A 20,360-nucleotide genomic window follows, 5' to 3' on the forward strand; every position below is an offset into this window, starting at 1 on the left:
CCTTCAGGAAGTGGAAAGGGAAAGCGTTAGAATGAAAGTACATTGAATCAGTATCTGATAATTAAGTATGCTGATGATGCTGGTGACGCGTCGTCTACTCAAATAATAAAGGTACTAAAGGGGATCTAAGTAATTCAAGTCTGGAAGACGTACCTTAAACTGGCAAGTTAAATCTACAGAGATCTAGAACAGGATATAAACATATATAAACTGCTGTGCTGTTTGAAAATCGTTAAAAATTATACTGATACAGATCCTTAATATGCGAATTCAACTGTGATCACCATGTCTAATGACACTTTTAAGACATTGTGTTGAATGGAAATGTTTTGATTTTTTATCACAATTCAAAATTGCAATCTTTTATGCTTTACAGCTTATATTAAGCAAATTATAATGCATGGCTGTACATTTTTCAACTTCATAGCAAAACAATGGTATATAAATATTTTTTTTTCTTTAATAAAAGATACGAACATTAATTCAAGACCTACTAATTTAGCACTCAATACCTCTGTTAATATTTAATATATAGTAAATATTTTTATTAAATTCTCGATCCCTTTACCAGTCTGTGGTAAAATGAGTGTTTAAAAATCAATTCATTATTCAGCAACACTTTTTTTAAAAAAATCTAATTGATATTAAAAATGAGAACTCTACAACTTTTCTTCTGGAATTTTTCTTTAATTGACGTTGATTGGTTGCAGCTCCTACGACATTTGATGCAGACCATCTGGTAATCTTTTGGAGGATTATCCTATAGTTGTGCAAATACTGTAATTGTTAAAACTTGGATCAAAGTCGACATACGCACAAATTTAAATAACATAAGCATATTCATAGAGAACATATGTCAATTTTTAAAGACTTGAAAGTTTTATAAGTACTGCGTTATTGATTATGCACTAAACTTTATTTGAATTGGTTTCATGTATTAAAAGTTTTTTTTTTTAACGACCGGCATGTTTAGCTATTTATCCTCAAAATGTAACATTAACATTAGAATAATTAATATTTAGCGATTTAAGAGATATTAATTTATTTTAAAATATGTGATTGGATTATAAGATACCTATTGGTGTTACCAAAACCATCTCTAATAATGCCAAAAAAGAAGCTGGTCGCTAAAAAAATCACGTTATACATTTTTTGTTGGAATCTTTGAATTTTAGAATACTGCTGATTTAGTTTTTAAGGGATTTTAAATAAATATCCTTGCAATTCTTTACACAGTGTCTAAAATGCAATGGCTTGCATTCCAGCAAACTTAAACGAATTCCAATTATTCCAGAACCAAAAATCACTTCCGGCAATGGAAAATGCTAGTTTACAGTTGGTTCATGATTCGCATTTTACCAAGTATTTGCCTTTGTCCTGGAAATCGTGAGTTTGCGGGCTCAAAACATTAAAAATATAAAGTTGAAACCCCTTTGCGGTATTAAAACCATGGCAACAATTGACAAACAATAAGAGATATCACATTTCTTCCTTTTAATATTTTTCTCTATTAACTGGTTGCATTTGAAACTATAATTTCTTATATTTTGAGTGTATGATTTATAAAAATGATGATTACGTTTGATCACGTTTGAATTTCCATATGTAATAGCATATTTCCCAAATACACGTATAATACAATATCGCTTTTCATGATTATTTTTACAAGATTTATGATCAACACATTTTCAAGTGCACAGACATTTATTCTGTTGTTGTGTGAAGTTTCATTCCATTTGATTAAATAGAACTCGTGTTACTTAAGTTTTAAAATCAGCGTGTTCTGTCACCATTAGCACTCTCAAATACATAGTGACGTCAAAAACAACGTCGTAAAACTTACTCACAATTACTCCTCCTAGTCATTTCTCACACGGATTTTTGCTCCTTTATAACTCATTAAAAAGGTCTCCATAATACTTGACATATAGTTTGCATATAATTGTTTGAATAGCATAAGTAATTTTGTCAGTGTTAATTAATTCTTTGCGTAAAGTCTGCTTTTATAAGTTCCACAACAATGAAGCCTTATATCACTTTCCATGACATTAGTAAGTCTTTTGACCCGATTTTTTCATGAAAATATGTTTCCTCACAGATTGTACATCGTCCGATTCAAAGTCTCTACCTCTCAAACACTGTCTTTACCATAAATATACAATGCACGACTCACTTCTGATAAAATTCCTGGTTTCTTCAGCATTTTCAGAGTTTGTTTAGAAGTTTCCCGAATTTGAAACAAAATTATATCGCTACTCGCTGCTCCGTGACGTCCTTTAACGTCACTTTTTTTTTTTCAAGGGGGACTACCTGTCTTCTAAATTTGATTTCTATCTAACAAAACAATTTATTACACTACAATTTGGGACTTAAGATAATAAAACAATGGTATATTTGAACGTTTAAATTTTATTTCGTTAAAGCACGTAATTAACTGTAACTTAGAGAATTACTCAATTTTGACCGTGCTCCGTAACCCTAGTTTTGCAGCTTTTTATTTTAAATAATTAAGATATTTATCATGATATAGTTTTTTAAAATCCAAATTACTTTGATATATTGTTAAATATGTCTACTAAATTTGGTTATAATTTTACGTTAAATAAAAATGTTATGACAAATGTCCACGAACTTGAATGAACTTGAATAACCCTAGTATACTTATCATGTCTTCAACTTTTGGAAACGGTCATTGCCACTTGTCTGCATTGCTTCAAACGTTTTTTGATGCGACTCTGGACATGATAAAATGCCATTTTTCTACTTTTAGGACATATTGTCATGGTAACCATGACATATAGCAGTCATTTTTTTTCTGATTTGAGTTAAGGGTATCAAAGACTTTATCATAGACTTTGGAGAAATTTTGAGACTAAGTATGCCATACCAAGGATATAAAAGTTCAAACCATTACAGAAAATAGATTTTAATTTTTTTTTAATAACAAACACGTCCTTATTTAGTACATAAAATTATTTACTGTTTATATAATTACCATACAATATTTGTACTCTCCATATTAAAACTGATGACCTATGGAAGGAAGGATATTCAGACTTTACGTTAACCCCTAATATTCGCGGCATTTTCGCGATCGAATTCGCAAACGAACCACTATTCATTTTACTTACAAACACACACACACACACACACACACACACACACACACACACTTTTTTGAATCACCAACTCGTTGTACAAATGGTACGTCGTGCATATTAATAAAAATAAAATTGAATGGATATTTGAAACAATTAGAATTTTTCCATATAATAATGTACATACAATGTACTATAAGACAAACCAACTGAACCCCCCCCCCCCCCTCAACACACAACTTAAAAAATAAGCTCGATATTAAAAAAAACCTTAAATGATATACTTGTATTACTGTCTACAAGTTGTACGTGTATATTAAACCTTGATATTTTTGTATATACAATGTGTACTTAACTTCATATTTTACACATGCTCTGAAGAGCTGAGGAAATTCCGGTCGATAAAATCGATCTACTTCCCCACTTTAAAAGTAATATTGCCGTGATTTTTGTCAGTTGATCGAATTATCGAATTTTTAAAAAAAGAGACTTTAGAATAGTAAAATACTTTTAGGGGGTGCCTTTAAATTCTTAAACAATACATTTACATCAATGAAATGATTACGGTACGATATTTGACTCACAGTGCCAGCATAATTCTAGAGACGTGGTTCTGAAGTAAAAAGATATATATTTATAATACATTTTTAATTTTTAAATAATATTTAAAAATGCAACTAGTAATTATACAGATACATAAAAGTGTGAAAAATTATTTATCTTTGTTCCTTCATGCGTTAAGTCCAGCGAAGGTCTAGGAATTAATTGATTATGCAAGGTGAAGGAAGACAAAGTTCCCTAATTTAGAGATAATTAAGTGCTCTGCCTTAAAAATTGAAAGAAGGTAGATTTGATTGATCAAAGCTTCAGTTAGAGAGATTCATGTTCTGATATTCTGATTATCACGGATCTTATTGTGTCGCAATTTTTTTACTGTGTCGCACACATAAAATTTGAGTCGTTACTGTGTCGGGGAAAATTTTACTGTGTCGGGGCCGACAAAGTAAAACAGCTAATGGAGAACCCTGTGTATGAGTCTGATCTTTGTTGATTTCGATTTTCAAAATGGCACCATTGCACCAAGTGTAGTTCAGCACATAAGTTGCCACAACAATATCGGTGTCGCTAACAACAGATCAGAAATCTGAAATTCTATTGATGGTTGTTTGTGCAAACCAGTCAGAAATGAGTAATTTGAGACAACAGTTGAATCAAGAAACTGTAATAAGGTTATCATTTACATAACAAATGTATTCCTTGGTGGATGATATGATAACAAAGAAAAAACATATAGCGAAAATGGAAGCTAGAGTACAGGAAATGGAAAAGAAAGAGGATATTCTTCAAAGTGCAAATCAAAGATTGCACCAGGAACTAGACCAGCGTTTGGAGATGAATGTTACTGATGAGACGTCATCACAAATTGAAAGGATACAGCAAGATCTCCGTAATTTGAGTTCAACTGTGGACGCTGTTTGTAGTGGGAGAAATACACGTTTGTTTTACGGGTTATCATAATAATAAAAGCTTAAAAGTTTACCTCAATATAAATTGTAATTTCTCTTTTGAAAATTACCAGCATGTGTTTACAACAAATAATTACAGTAATACATTGAATCTCAGTTAAGAATAAATTAATGATTTTGAGTTATTGAACACTAAATTTAAAACAATGGTTCTTGCTTCATAAAACAATAATTTTTTTTACTCTTTATTCAGAAAAATCTAATTGCCATATTTTTTTTATTACGAATGGTTCTAACTTTGTAGTAATATTGTTACTTTTATTTAATCTTCATAAATGGTAATTACTAAGCCTTAGGACGTGCCTCTTTTGCAGATGAAAGAGCTTTTGTATTCAACGCAGTAATCAGCACAAGGTTAAATTTGCAACACGCCGGTCAATGTTTATACGACACAGTGTTATATCAAACTGGCAATGCTTACAATCCACGGAATGGTTTCTTTACAGCCCCCTCTGGTGGTCTTTATGCGTTTTCGTGGACAGCTTGTATTGCAGCTCGTAAGATATTTAATGCAGAGCTCTTGGTTAAGAGACAGAAAAAGGTTTTAGCGAATTGTTATAATGAACTAAATCCTGGCCTTGCAAACTGTGCAAATACAATTCCTCTGGTACTAAAATTTGGAGACGACGTTAATATTCGTACAACTGCCAATTTCAACTACAGAGATCACTAATCAAGTTTCAAGTGATGGAAAGTTTCTTAAAAGTGATACATTTTCGGTTTTGACAATTATGCATTTAAAATTTTAAAAATTATATAAGACTGAGCATTTCCCTTAAGCAATTTTGTTAGACTTCTTTTTATTTTTAGATTACTTCATATGTTTTTCTCAAAGGTTTTGATATGATTTTTATTCTCTGCCAGCATGTTCAGCCGCTTTTATATATTTAGAATAATAATAGTGCCCGGGTCATAATGTTTGAATCCTTGATTTGTGTGGGTTTAAGCTTTAGTATGTTGTTGTCTCTGATCTACACGTGCAGATACAAGAGCTCCTTAATATATAACTTTCAACTGAGTAATGACACAGGGAAATAATGTATCTTATCTCATTTTTAATTAAAATGCGTGGAATATTTTTGATGTCAAACTTAGAACTGCAAACAGGTTTTTTTCAAGGAAAAAAGCTGGACAGTATGTCGGTATTTAAATACTTATGATTACTTAATTATAATGCATTCTTCTTTTTAAAAAAATATCTTTAAAAATCTTTGATAGCAAATTTAACACAAAGAGTTTTTTTTCTTTGTTAAAAGATACATGTATTTGTATTTACTGTTGATTTATCTATTAAGAATTCAATCCTGTGTTGTACTTGTATATTAACTTGTACAACTATAAAATTAATTTCGAATTAAATTCTCTATTCCTACTATTCTGCTGGAAAAAGCGTTTGAATTCAGTTCAGTTTGCAGAAATCCATGTACCTATTCTGATAAACAAGCACTCATATTAGATAAACATGAATTGTCCAACACGTGTAGTACATGTAGTAGCAACTATATGTGTGAATAAGAATGTGTAATGCTTTGCATCTAATTTCTATGCAACTCATCGCAAATCATTGAGTGCTTTCTGTCCATTCGTCTAGCACAAAAAGGATTTTTTAAAAAAAGCATCCAATCACAAAACACTGGATCCGAAGATCCTATATTCCAACAGCAAGCATCATAAAAATGAAATTTTAAATCTGTTTTAAATTCTCTTTAATATAAAATATGTTATTTTCGAATAGCACCATAAATGCAATGCGCACTTTTTTTTTTCAAGAATTGGACTTTCTACATTTAATTTGTTAGCCATTTGGGCTATTTTAAGATCCTGATATCTATTCATTATACCCCTGTTTTATGCTGAAAATGTTATTTAAGAATTTTGATTTCCTTTAAACCATGATGACGGTGTTGGATTTTAATTTAATACTTTGAACATTCTAGTTCTTTCTTATTGTTCTCAGCTTTTCTTAATGAAAGACTCAATTTCAAGCAAGATGTACTGCGCAGGCAGTTGTGCCACAGACTACTAGTTTATATACTCCGTATGTCTAGAATGCCGTGTTGTACCTTTTTTTCAATTTACCGGGTGGCAATAAAAGCGAAATTACATTTTTTTTATTTACCACACCCGGTAAATTGCAAAAAAGGATAAAGAAAAAGGAATACAAATGACAGACATTAGGGGTAGCGAGGCGCACTCAGACTAAGAATATCCCCTAAAATCTGTAAAAATTACTGACGATATCAGTTGTATTTTCTTTGATTTAATAGAAGTATTCATATTAATGTTTCTATAAAATTATTTCATCATTGCTTAGAAATAATAAAAAAAATCTCTCACTTAAATTAACTTTATTAAGGCATCTTTTCTATGATAGATATAAACACATGGCATTTGAAAATTACGTCAGCAAAGTTTTCAAATGCACGTCATGGAGTTGGTATAAACTAGCGCCAAAAAGGTAGTACTGTACACTAGTACAATGCATGAGAACAGGTTACACTAACACAAAATACTGAAGTTAACTTTAGTTTACTATAGTTATCTATAGTTAACTATAGTAAATCAAGTGTCAAAGTTATCACTTTAGTAAATCAAAGTTTTTAAAGTGATCATTATAGTGTCAAAGTCATCAATAAGTAAGTCAAAGTTTTCAAAGTGATCACTATAGTGTCATAGTTTTCACCATAGTATATCAAAGTTCTCATAGTGATCACTATAGTAAATCAAAGTTATCACTTTAATAAATCAAAGTGTCAAAGTTATCACTATAGTAAATCAAAGTTTTCATAGTGTCAAAGTTATCACTATAGTTAACTATAGTCAACTATAGTATTTTTTGTTAGGATATTCATAATGTCATGTAGCTAATAAAGATGGTTGCGTACAAATCGGCAGATCAGTTCTCCATCATATCATTTCCGTGAACATTTCAGTTTTACTTCCGAAGTCTCAGGAATTATGGATGGATCAGAAATCCAGAAAATGTTGTTCGGCCCATTTGATCGCTACTGTACATGGACCCTTGACCATCAAACTTAGAAACAATCTTTACTTCGTCTCCAGCTGCGAGATTCAAAATTACAAATCCGGTAGCAGCATCTTCATTATACTCTCTCTCAGTATCCGCAACAATGGAGCCTCTTATTATACTATTTTGTTTTAATACTGCTCCCATTTCGCCATATTGTCCAGATTCCCCAGACATGTGTACCCCAGCTGCGTGCAATGTCCAAGAAAACGCATAGACACCGGAAGTTGGGGCGATGAATATTCCAGTTCTTTCATTATATCCATTCCCAACATTTGTCAGAACAGTATCGAAGATGAATGTTTGCCCCTTAGCAAAAGACTTGAAATTGGTGGAATAGTACACATAGAAAGCACCGTGTGTTTTCTGACCAAGACATTGCGATTTTCCACAAACTGAAATGAGACATATAAACATACATATGTATATATGTATTTTACTTTTCATAAAAATGAATAAAAAACAATTGGAATTTTTTAAATTGATGTCGTAGTTGAGTAAACATTTTTGTACAGTATTTTTTGAGATCTCTTAAATTGCAATTTGCTAAATAAAAGTGATGTTTTACGGAAGCGTATTGCTGCCAGTTGAAAATATTTTTTGCTAATTCGTACGAAAGAGATACTAATCTCTAATACTAGTTGTTAATTGTTTGCTGAAAGTTGTTGCTATGGGCTTATTTCACACTATAATATTACATTGTTTAGTTTGCTAACTCGCAATTTTATGATGATATTTAAATAATCTTTAACAACTGTTGGAGCACATGTGCAAAAACTAACTTTCTGTATTGTTGTTATGGAGGATTTGCTGTTGCAATTAAGGTAAGCAATTACAAGATTCATTTTTCTGAGTTATATTCCATCGTTTGAATTTGTTTTTGGTACGGTTCTTTGCGTGAACGATACAGTACGCTTCTTGCATGGAACAGTTCATTTCGTTTGTTAGGTGTAGTACAGTAGCAGGTTTTACGACCTGTAAATACTCCTGATCCAGATGATCCATATGCATTATTTGTATCTATACATGTTCACCATTTTCAGAATCCAACTTAAAAAGGTCAAGTAAATATTAATTAGATACCATTTTTTTTAAATAATAACTGATTTGAATTAAAAATGAGACTGAAGAATTGCTGATAAGTTAAGAATTGCTATTAAGAAAATAGAAAAAAAGAAACCATCTTAAGAAATGAAATAAACTGAACTTTGCAAAATAGTAAAAATCAAATGAATAGATATAATTACTTTCTCTGGAGAGATTTCCAAAATTCGTCTGCAGATTTACATTTTCTTTGTTCAGTCTTAGTACTTCAGTTGTCAGTGTGCGAACATCAGCTATAAGTTGTTCAACGCTTTGTACAAGTTGCAGCTTCTGATGATAATATCTTCCCTCTTCAAGGAAATGTTCTTCTTAGGTGCCTAATACCTTTCCAGGTGATGTATGCTGTCGTCGATTTGGTGATAAAATAGGGGTTTCGAGTATATGTGCGTTGGCAACTGTTATCAATAGGGCGGTAATAAACCGAGAGAACCCCATGATTTGCTACAGAAACAATTTATCTTCCTTGATACTTCTCCCCCTTTATATAAGCTATGTTTTTACAGGTTTACAGGTTTGAAATTTATCTGGGATTGTGTTCATGCAAAAAACCTCCTAAGCATATTTCTTTCCAATTTGCAGATTGACATTATGCTTTATTGCATTTTCCAGCTTGACATTTTAACGCAGTTGCGTAATTGCAAAAATAAGAAATAAGAACGAGGGTTCATCAAAAAGTATTATCACAACTGCTATAAAAACTTCAATAATCGACAGTTTTCAACAAAACTTTACACATTAATACCTCTATCTATTTTGACTTTTGCTCTAAAATTCTATTCAGATATATGGCATACTTTATATAATATTTGAATAAACACAACCTTGGTCTCGTCTATCGCCGCACGACAAGAATGTATCGATATCATTACGACGTTTCTCTTAGACACTCATTTTGAATCTGATGATACATAAGATTTACACAAAAAGGAATGAAGTTAGAAATAACATTCGGGCAAAGTTGAAATAATTTTAATGCTTCAACTCAAAACAAGGCGTTTAAAGCAAAATGGCAATCACGATTATTAAAAGAAGCACACAAGAGTTTAAAAATATGTTCCGAAAAGTAGCGATATGTCGACGTCGGTAACGTGCGGCGAAACACAAAACCTAACGACATACTTATATCAATATTTTAAAAAGTATTTTATATAATCGAATAAAGTTTTAAGGCAAAAATCAAAATAGATAAGGGTTTTATTTTGTCAAATTGTATTATTAAAGATTTTAAAGTAGTTGTGACATAACTTTTGGATTAACCCTCTTACAAAATAAATAGCTGAGGTATATACAACAATGATACTACAATCTTAAACTGTCATTTAGCATTCATAGATTACGTTGGACTACATAATCTAGATCGCTGTGACCTATTTGGCAATTTATGTTCATACATAGCAATATGTATACGAATGCCCAGTAGATTCATAAACTTGTCCGTTTAGGTCACACGAAGAAAATAAATCATCATTCTTTTTCAGTTCATGAAAATTCTAAAGAAATAAATAATGAACTGTTAGATAATCGAAGAAATCTATAGGTTACCATATTTTTTAAAACAGAAGTATATTTCAGCATAAAAAATTGTACATTTTTTGTAAACAGTATTTTAAAAATAATGTAAAAACTTATTCAAATTGTTACTCTATAGATATGCTTGCATTGTGAATTTCAGGGAACCATTTTACATTAGAAGTACAACAAAGAAAATGCCTGAATCAAGATATGTGGAGGAGTAATTGTCCTTAGCAACATTTTTAATGATTTTATCATTAATTAAATAAAGAAAATTTTTAATATTTCAATTCTTTTACTAAACAATATTTTTTATTACACCTATTGAAAAGTACAGAAGCCCGCTGAGGCCAGTTCAGAGAAAGAAATATTTTTTATTACGTTTAAACGCAAAACATTGCATTTAATTGCAGTGTGTATTACGTTTAAACGCAAAAGATTGCGTTTAATCGCAATCATTTGCAATTAAACACAATCTTTTGCGTTCAAACGCACTGATTATTGCGATACAAACGCAATGTTTTGCGTTTAAACGCATTAATTATTGCGTTTAAACGCAATAAAAATATTTCTTTCTCTGAATTGGCCTCAAAGGGGATTCGTAGTGTTTAAATGTAAAACGAATCTTTAAAAGGAATGATTATTGCGTTTAAACGCAAAGATTATTGCCTCAAATCGCATAAAAATTGTTTTCAAACGCAAAAATGATTACGTTTTAACGCAAAAATTAGTGCGTTTAATCGCAATATCATTACGTCCAATCACAATATTATTGCGTTTTATCGCAATATTATTGCGTTTAAACGCAAAAACTATTGCATTTAAGCGCAAAAGTATTATTGCGTTTAAACGCAAAAAGAATTGTGTTTAATCGCAAAATTGTTGCATTTAAACGCAAATGATTGCGTTTTATCGCAATCCTTTTGGATTATACGCAAAGTGTTTTGAGTTTAAGCGCAATGATTATTGCGATTAAACGCAATATGTTGTGTTCAAACGCAATTATCATTGCGTTTAAACGTAATAGAATATATTTCTTTCTCTGAACAGGACTCAATGGGCTTCCGTAGAAATGCATTCCTCCAAAAGAGATATTTCTACTAGATATGAAATTAATATTTTTGCAAAAACCTATGACATCACAGGTAGGTAGATAAGTGGATAAATCAAATAAACTAGACTCCTGCTGCCATGTCATATAAGTCAACAAGCAATACACATGAAAATAAAATACCCATAATTCATTATGAGTACACTTACAAAGATTATTCTCCCAATATTAACTGTGTTTCATCACTCACACTCAGTTGTTCTTTTTCGTGTTATAAACACCCTGAATATGTCATAAAACACCTAGGGCGTTTTTTTTTTTTTTATCAAACTATCCATCCTTTTTGTAATCTCCAAGAGACATTCGTGTCTCTTGAACATTTAAAAAAAAGTTAAGGATCTCGAGTTTGAGAAAAAGCGGTTACTAACTAGCACTGATTATGGAACCTATATTTTAACAAAAATGTATATTTATTGCTACACTCGATAATTTCATAATTTCAGTGAGCGGGAAATCATGTCTCTTACACACAATTAGTTCTAAGAAAAAGGAATATATATATATATATATATATATATATATATATATATATATATATATATATATATATATATATATATATATATATATATATATATATATATATATATATATATATATATATATATATATATATATATATATATATATAATATTTTATTGTTAAAAGATTAGTGCAAGTATTTTAGAACCGATTGGATTACCATAGAATATTTGATTATAAGTATTTCAACGTCGCATGAAAACATAAGTGAGCTCTACTTTCAGCTAATTGGTATAGATCGAAATTGGTTACATATATATTCTAGTAATTGAGGAAAATAATAACGCATTTTCTTACGGTAAAAAGAATAAAAACGTATATTTTTGAGAACATAATTTTTTGGTGCTCTAAGGAAACAAGACTGAGTTTCATGAAAAACAGTTTAAAATTCTTAAAAATGTGCTGTATAAATAAATGTGATATGTATCTATGTGTACCATTTAGTTTTTTTAACAATTACTTTTAAATAACACAACTTAAAGAGAACAAAATGGTTTGAAATCAGAGACGATATGCGTTTGGTTACAAGGTAAGTCATAGGAAATCGCAATCCTTAGGGAAGAAACAGTTTTCATGAAAATTTGTTTTTATCGTAGGAGAAGAATGAAATATGGAGATAACGAACAGTATTCAAGCCCTTTGTCCATTTAAACAATACAAATCGGGGGGCGGAGCAAACACGGACGTCCAAAAACATCTGAGGTGGGATCAGGTGCCATGGAGAAATAAGCATCTCCTGTCGACCGGTCACACTCGCCATGTGCTCCTTGCCATGATCCGGTAAAGGTAAAAATCCGTAGAAATTTCTGTGTGTGCATAATGGCCTAACAATTAGTATGAGAAACGTCAGTAAGCATTTGACCTAATTATAGATTGTATTTGCTGATAAGGTCATTGTATCGACCATAGAACTTGCAAAATGATTACATTGAACGAGACTGTTGATATCCTTGTTTCATCAACTTGTTTGGTTAATAGCTTACCTTGTTTTAAAAATTGAACGCACGTAGAGCATGCTCTTGCGTATTTAAATCAACTGGGAGATGTTAACCCCATATGCAGGTGATAAGGGTATATTGCTACATAAGTAAGGGGAGTTGACGATAGAAAAGTTAAAGTTATCATGTTTATCATAAAGTTTTGTTGTTAGGTTACCATTAGCGCCTTTTTCTAGTAAAATATCCAAATATGAAACAGATGTGTCAGAATTTGTGGTGTCTTTTATTTCAAGTTCACTGGGATACATCGAATCGACATATGAATGGAAGTAACTATTGTTAATTGGTAATACGTCGTCGATATATCTGAATGCCGAGTTGAAGGCCATAGCAAGCGTTTTCTTCTCATGTAGAAGTTTTTTGAACAAATTCTGTTTCATATGAATACAAAAATGGTACCCATGGGAATTCCAACTGATTGGATATTGTCAATCAGAAACTCAAGCTTCGTTATAGTATCCACTTCAGAATAATTGTGTGTACAATCCTTCATTCGTTTAGGACATCTCAACATCATTAGATGATATTTAATTTTTTTTCTATGATCATGCAAACTTAAAGATTATTGTTACTTTTCCTTATTTCTTCTGTGTTGTTTTCATGATATCTAATTATTCATTTTTTCTTCTTGATAAAATAATTGGCCAGTGATAACGATAGTTTCATACATGACAGCCTGGATAAACTGGTTCTTCATATCTTTAAGAATGTCCGCTCCTCAGCCAGGAACTATGACTCTTAAAACTATTATTTAATTTTAACAAGTATCAAAATGAAGTATGAAATTGTAATACTTCGTGCAACAGTTTTCATTTCATACATCTCAATATTAATCGAGGTTATTTGAAGTCTTAGAAACGGTCTTGTAAAAAATTATATGATATGATCTTTATAAAATACCATGCGTAGAATATACACTTTACTTTGTGAATTCAGTGACATTTTTGTGAACATTTCAATTACTTAACTGACGATTTTCAGAACCTGAGGATTAGTTAGACTACCTTAATGGTAGAAGATGTATTCTGAAAATGCTAAAATCTAATTCATGATGTATTTTTGAAGTCCTGTCAGCAAAATTAAATTATTAGTAGAAGTTGCAAATACTTGTAAACAAACCATGGAACTTAGATACTTCTTATTAAAGATTTTCTTCTCATGCAACCAAAATGTTTAAGTGTTAAGATAAAACTCATTTCAGAAATCATCAAAAACAACTTAAAAACTATAAAACGTCCTTGTATCTTAATTACCTACTACGAAAATGTATCTGTAGATCTTCAAACACTTAAAACTTATGATTTAAGGTGGTATGTGTGTGTTCGTCTTTTCAAATTTGTTATATAGGAGACTAGCTTTAAAACACTTTTTCCATTTTAATGAGAAGTTTTAAATGTTAAAAATAAATTCAGTCCGTACTGTTTGCTTTTTTGCATCATAACTTCATTAATTTATACAATACTTGTGTAGAGGTCCCTCCTATATCTTAATTAAAAACATCAAACATCAGTAATAATAATAATGATGATGCAAACTTTAGGGCGAGTGCAGTTGTGTCATAGTGGATACCTATTCATTTTTAACTTAAATCTCGCATCCAACCGCACGAGACGTTTGAAAAGTTCTAGAATGTGATGTCATATGACGTAGAATGTTGGTTGTATTTCCATAACGAAGTTTGAAAAAAGCAGATTTAAAAACCAAAATTTAATCCACTATCTACTTGTATCTGTTTGGGGCTCGTAGGGATCATCAAACTAACTTTCGGCCTTTTGATGCTTAACGCACATACCAGTGCGACAAAGATACTGTATTGATATGTAAATGTTGGCTTGACAAATTTAAAGTACATGTAGTATGCAAAATCATTTTGTCTAACAACTTAATTATTCGTAATGAGTCAAACGTAGATTATAATTTCTTTTTAAAAAGTTAATCTGGATTCAAAGTTTAATTGATCATCATGGATTGTCTAAACCAAATTTTCACATACATCAATTTTAAGCTTAACTGAAAGTGCCGATATCATTACAATGAAGTATGGAGATATCGAACAGTAATCAATTCAAAACTCCATTGAAACAATTCAAATTTGGAGCAGAGCAAACAAGGACCTCTAAACAAACATTCAGAAGTGGGATCAGATGCCATGGAGGAAAAAACTTTCCTTGTCGATCGATCACACCTACCGCGTGCTTCTTGTCATATTCGGGCAAACGGAAAATCCGTAGACAATTCAGTGTGTAAACAATTGACTAACAATTTGTATGAAAAATGTCAGTCAGCATTCGACTTAATGATAGATTGTATTTGCTGACAAGGTCATTGTAGTGACCATTGGATTTGTGATATGTTGACTTTAAACGAAACTGTTCATGTCCGTGTTTGAAACTGGCATCATTTTAATAATTATTTGTAATTTAGATTTTGTTAGATTGACAATTTATAAGCGTTGCTTTTCTTCCAGACATGTTGACAAAAATTAGGAGGAATTTATCAACGGCAATAACGATCGTAATCAATTGTGTATATATTTCTGCTTGTACGACTAGTTTTAAAAATTTTGTTTGCATTTTAGAGCAGCAGAAATTTAATTCTGCAAGTGGTAATCCAACATATCTATAGCTCCCTTTCTAAGGTGAAAATTCTTTAAAATCATATGTCCATTTTATACAGTTTGGATATTTCCAACAATCAAATTGAATTTGAACTATCATACGTATACTGGATTCCAAATCTTACAAAGATACAGAGCTGGTTCCCGTAAACGTTCTACCTAGCCTCTTTCTTTACGTTTGCTTAAATTTTGACAGCAGTGAAGGAGAAACTCCTGGAGTACTGTACAAGATATTCGAGAAGTGGTTTAAATCAAATGTGGATATTTTAAAACTCAGAGGAACTTTTAGAAAATTTGAAATCTCTACTTTCACTAAAATAATAACATCAAAACGTAATACTTTTCAACTTTTTATACAGCTATTCCTCACGAAAAACTAATGTCTAAGCTTCATGACATCACAAACAGCTGTTTTTTCAATAAAAATAAAACTCGTAAATTTGCTTACCTTGTCATTGGTTATTTGCAAAATTATTTTGTTAAAAACATTTTGATTGTAAACACAAGTACTCTGAAATTGATATTAAAAAGATTCTAAAGTTTCTTATTGACTATATCTATCTTGTTTTGGGAGATCAGGTCTTCAAACAACCTGTCGTAATTTCCATGTGCACTAATCGCGCCCCGTTATTAGCAGACCTATTTTTGTATTCATATGAAGCAAAGTTCTCTTGCTGTGGCTTTCAGTTCAACATATAGGTATATCGACGACGTTTTGTCAATTAACAATATTTATTTCATTCATACGTTGATTCGATATCCCTTTGATCTCGAAATTTAAGATACCGCAGAATCTGACACATCTTTTTCATTTTTGGATATTTTATTAGAAAAATTTTAATGGTAACTTAACAACAAAACTATATGATAAACTTGATGACTTCTGCTTTTATATCGTGAACTTTCCTTATTTATGTAGCAATATACCCGTATCATCTGCATTTAGAGTATATTTCTCCCAGTTGATTCTATACGCAAGAGCATGTACTAAGTATGAACAATTTCTGAAACAAGGCAAGCTATTGACAAATAAGATGATAAAACAAGGATATCAACAGTCTCAATGACCCTGTCGGCAATACAATCTTTCACTGAATCGAATGCTGACTGACAATAATCTGCAGATTGTTGGCCATTATTTACACATTGTTTACTTACGAATTTACAATTAACAATTTACGAATTGTTTACGGATTTTGTGCTTCGGATTAGGACAAGGAGTACACGGCTTGTATGACCGTCGACAGGGATGCTTACTCTACATAACACCTGATCTCATCTCTGATGATTTAAGAGGTCGATGTTTGCTCAGCTACCAATTTGTATTGTTTTAATGGATTTTTAGATTGATTACTGTTCGTTATCTCCGTATTTCATGGTTCTGAGATAGAATGTCTGATTCAGTACGCCGAAACATGTGGGCGTTAAGGACGTACCATGATAGACATCTTTTTCGGCCATAGAATCCCTACATGTATGTATAGTTCCCCTTAAAATACTTCATCCTTATAAAACAAATATATCAAGTTGTGGATAATGCCCATCCTAGGGTATCTAATGAAGATCGCTATGTAGCCAGGAATTAAAATCCGCCGCAATGCACAAGAACTCCCATCGGTCAATAATGCATTTCCTTGTAATTAAAAATAAATGCATAATTGTAAGATGGCTGTCGTCTTCTAATAATGTCAAATTATTTTAGCAAAACTTTACGGTGAAAAAGTTGATCTTCTACAACCAAAATAAAAGAAAAAAAAAAGAAACTCATTCAACACAAATCATAATTATATCTAAAACAATAGGAATAATTCTTTTCCAATATTTTACAATTATTATAAAATCGTCTCATTGACATTACAAATTAATCCAATACAAGTAAAGTTCAACTTCTGCAGGAATATTAAATGTGCCAGTGTATAGGAAAAAGTAAAAAATGCCACTTCAGGTAGACTGCTAGCCCTCGAGGCATTCGCACCTATAAAATTAAGTCCCACCCTCACCTAAAATTTACCACCTGGTAAAAAATATCTTCCTCTTCTCTTCTGCAAATTCTGAACTTTTTCTTAGCTCAGGCGTTGCCTTAAAACCTCGCAATATTTATAAAACAATGAAGATGTTCGTTTAAATACTACACGTATACCACAACGCACTATACATATAGAACAAATCTAATAACAAAACTAAGAAATGCATTATTTTATCAATGAATTCGTAATACTAATTATCCTTTATAATGTTGTTGACCAGAACATAGATCATATTAGCCTGATACATGCAAAAGATACCCAGAAAATGTCGAAAATCTCTCATGCATGTAATTGCCATATCTGTCAGCTTTCTTCACCCAGACATGCGTTCCGGAGGTCAGATTCGCTATTACCAAGTTACCCCCATTTGCATAGTTTACAGCATGGCTGACAAATCCATATCCTAAGGATCCTTGTGAGCAATCTAATGTCGTGTCCATTCCTGATGCTTCATTAGACAGTATATTCCATTAGAAGACATATGTTCCAGTTAATGGTGCAGTGAAAATTCCCGATCGTGGATCGTAGGAATTTGTTGTGTCCACACAACTTCAAAGTCAAAGATAACAGTTTGGTAGAAGCCAATCTATCTCACAGAGCGTGAAAGGCGGGCATGAAATGCAGGATGTAGTCGAGCATCAACGCCTAATTAAGTGTAAATACAAAGTAGATGTCAAACGTTGACACATGAACAAAATGAATTGAAAATCAAAGAATATTTGATTATAATTATTGGCAAAAGGCAGGGTACATAGAACTCTTCTTAATAGTATAGAATTATAAAGTATCAATTTAGTAGCATAAAATATTTAAATATTTAACTTTAATCTTTATCAAGTTATGTCTTAAATATTTCATTTTTTAAAATATACATGTATCTAATTCGCAGGAAATTTTGAGATAATCTTTTTAATAATAACTGACCGATTGATCCCTTTTTTCAGTATACGGTACTTACGGAAACAGTTGATGTCACATTTATGACGTCTTTCTGCAATTCCTTAATCATTTGTAGCTTTGTGTCACCACCCCTCTCCTTTTCCATTATGTGCTGGTCTAATTCTTCTTGCAATCGCTGATTCTCACGTCGAAGATCAGTAACATTGTTTTCCAGTTCTTGTATTTTGCCTAGTGCCTCGGACATATCTTTTTTTCACTGTAATTATGAAGAACCTCTTGATACGTGACAAACGAGTAAATTTTATTGTAAAATTTTGTTGTACTATTACCTTATTTTGATGCCATTGCAAAAACTCATTTACTTAAAATAAGTATATATTTGAACTCTGTAGTATTAATTAAAATAATCAACTAAACCATGAAATTGAATAGGATCTTATAACCATAAACAAACCCTGGACAATTTCCCCTGTCTTGAATTCAACAGTATAATTACGAAATATTTCTTCTACAGTTGAGCGAAGATCGTTTTGTAGCTGTATGTTTTCTTGTAATGTTTCACCTTCACTATTGTTCATTTTTATATGTTGGTCCAATTCCAAGCGCATTCTTTGATTTTCAAGCTTAATATTAGCATTACTCTTTTCTATTTCTTCCATCTTTACCAGAACGCTGGTCATATCTTTTTTCACTGTTAACATTTCATTAACAAACACAGACATCTGATGGACAAGTGACAGTCGTATTAAAGTTTCCTGACTTAATTGCTGCTTCAGATGGTAAATGTCTTCCCGTAACGATGTGTTGGCACAAACAACTGTTATTAGGTTGTTCTCGGATTTCAGGTCCGTCAAAAGCGAGTGTATCGCTGACATGGATATAGAAATCCAACAAAAGAGCAGATTGAAAAATAGCATTTTTGGATGTGTAGATATAAGGAGTTATCACTTATGCTCCGTAGATATATACTGCCTAATACTCGATGATGTACAATGAAAGTATTTATGAACTATATAAGGTATCACACCGCTAGTTGTTAAGTCAAAATATAGTCCCAAACAAAAACCTTTATTTTTTGTCCTGCATTTACAATCTTACATTTACCTTTCTAATTTAACAATTTGGTATCTTTAATTGAGATATTCATTGTCCTTTGTAAGCTAAATTATATTTCTAAAAGGAACTATTTTTTGGCATATGATACCGCTTCCTGTAGTGTACTTGGGATATGTACAAACAATTATTTCTTCATGAATTTAACCTGATTTTCAAAAGTGTTTTGTTATTAATGTCGAGATTATATAATGAAAATAATCGATTGGATAATAACATTGAAGGGGGTTGTGTAGAAGTCAATTAAAATTATTTACACAGATTTCTCTGTAAAAGTTTCTGACACTTATTTTGGTTGATTCCTGTATTTCTGCACAGAAGGAAAAGAAATTGTTTTTAAATCTATTTTTATTTGATATACAACTAATATTCAACTAGATCTTGCTGCAAATAACCAACATCAGCACTATAAACGACAATAATACTATCACAATATTCTGACTTTTGCAATGTCCCACATATATATTACAGAAAGTCACTCAGAATCACCTCATCCTTGTTATGGCATGGATTCCTGGACTTTTTCAAAGTCTTTGCAGCTAACTTGATGGTTTTGCAGCTTGCATGAGACAACAAAAATGGGTTATTGGCTCTCAATTTAAAATTCCTCTTAGTTTCAAGTAAAATTTAAATTTTAACATGATAAAAAAAAACAGGAAAACCTAAATTCAGTTTAAAAACTGTGTTGTTTGCTTTTTAAAAAATAAAATATATGAATTTGTACACCCATCTGTTACCAGGAATCGTGGATGGGGGATAGTTTGATACTAGTGGCTATGTAGCAGCTGGAAACACATCCGAGA

The 20,360-nt window shown here is 31.4% G+C and overlaps 3 protein-coding genes across 3 annotated transcripts in view; 2 read left to right on the top strand and 1 right to left on the bottom strand.

Annotated features, from left to right (window-relative positions):
* The window catches only part of LOC133204042 (coiled-coil domain-containing protein 158-like), a 128,013-nt gene that overhangs the window by 47,436 nt on the left and 60,217 nt on the right, over positions 1-20,360 (top strand). The gene's annotated exons all lie outside the window — the stretch shown is intronic.
* Positions 4,398-5,297, top strand: LOC133204351 (uncharacterized). The gene is made up of 2 exons (XM_061340075.1): positions 4,398-4,593; positions 5,071-5,297. The coding sequence occupies exons 1-2, from the start codon at positions 4,398-4,400 to the stop codon at positions 5,295-5,297; spliced, it is 423 nt and encodes a 140-aa protein (XP_061196059.1).
* On the bottom strand, positions 7,476-18,688 carry LOC133204352 (uncharacterized). The gene is made up of 3 exons (XM_061340076.1): positions 18,503-18,688; positions 8,900-9,065; positions 7,476-8,047 (listed from the first exon to the last, which is right to left on the bottom strand). The coding sequence occupies exons 1-3, from the start codon at positions 18,686-18,688 to the stop codon at positions 7,581-7,583; spliced, it is 819 nt and encodes a 272-aa protein (XP_061196060.1). The 3' UTR covers positions 7,476-7,580.

This window comes from Saccostrea echinata, unplaced genomic scaffold (assembly GCF_033153115.1).
Source record: "Saccostrea echinata isolate AGI-Se365-2 ecotype Australia unplaced genomic scaffold, CSIRO_AGI_Sech_v1 ptg000052l, whole genome shotgun sequence".
Classification (NCBI taxonomy): domain Eukaryota; kingdom Metazoa; phylum Mollusca; class Bivalvia; order Ostreida; family Ostreidae; genus Saccostrea; species Saccostrea echinata.

What these genes read in the sequence shown, in the direction of transcription:
- LOC133204351 (XM_061340075.1), top strand. Translation starts at nt 4,398, where the DNA reads ATGGAAGCTAGAGTACAGGAAATGGAAAAGAAAGAGGATATTCTTCAA. An exon ending in TTGTAGTGGGAGAAATACAC is followed by an intron (nt 4,594 to 5,070) that starts GTTTGTTTTACG and finishes GTTTCTTTACAG; the next exon opens with CCCCCTCTGGTGGTCTTTAT.
- LOC133204352 (XM_061340076.1), bottom strand. Translation starts at nt 18,688, where the DNA reads ATGTCCGAGGCACTAGGCAAAATACAAGAACTGGAAAACAATGTTACT. An exon ending in ATGTGACATCAACTGTTTCC is followed by an intron (nt 9,066 to 18,502) that starts GTAAGTACCGTA and finishes TTAGGCACCTAA; the next exon opens with GAAGAACATTTCCTTGAAGA. An exon ending in TGGAAATCTCTCCAGAGAAA is followed by an intron (nt 8,048 to 8,899) that starts GTAATTATATCT and finishes GTCTCATTTCAG; the next exon opens with TTTGTGGAAAATCGCAATGT.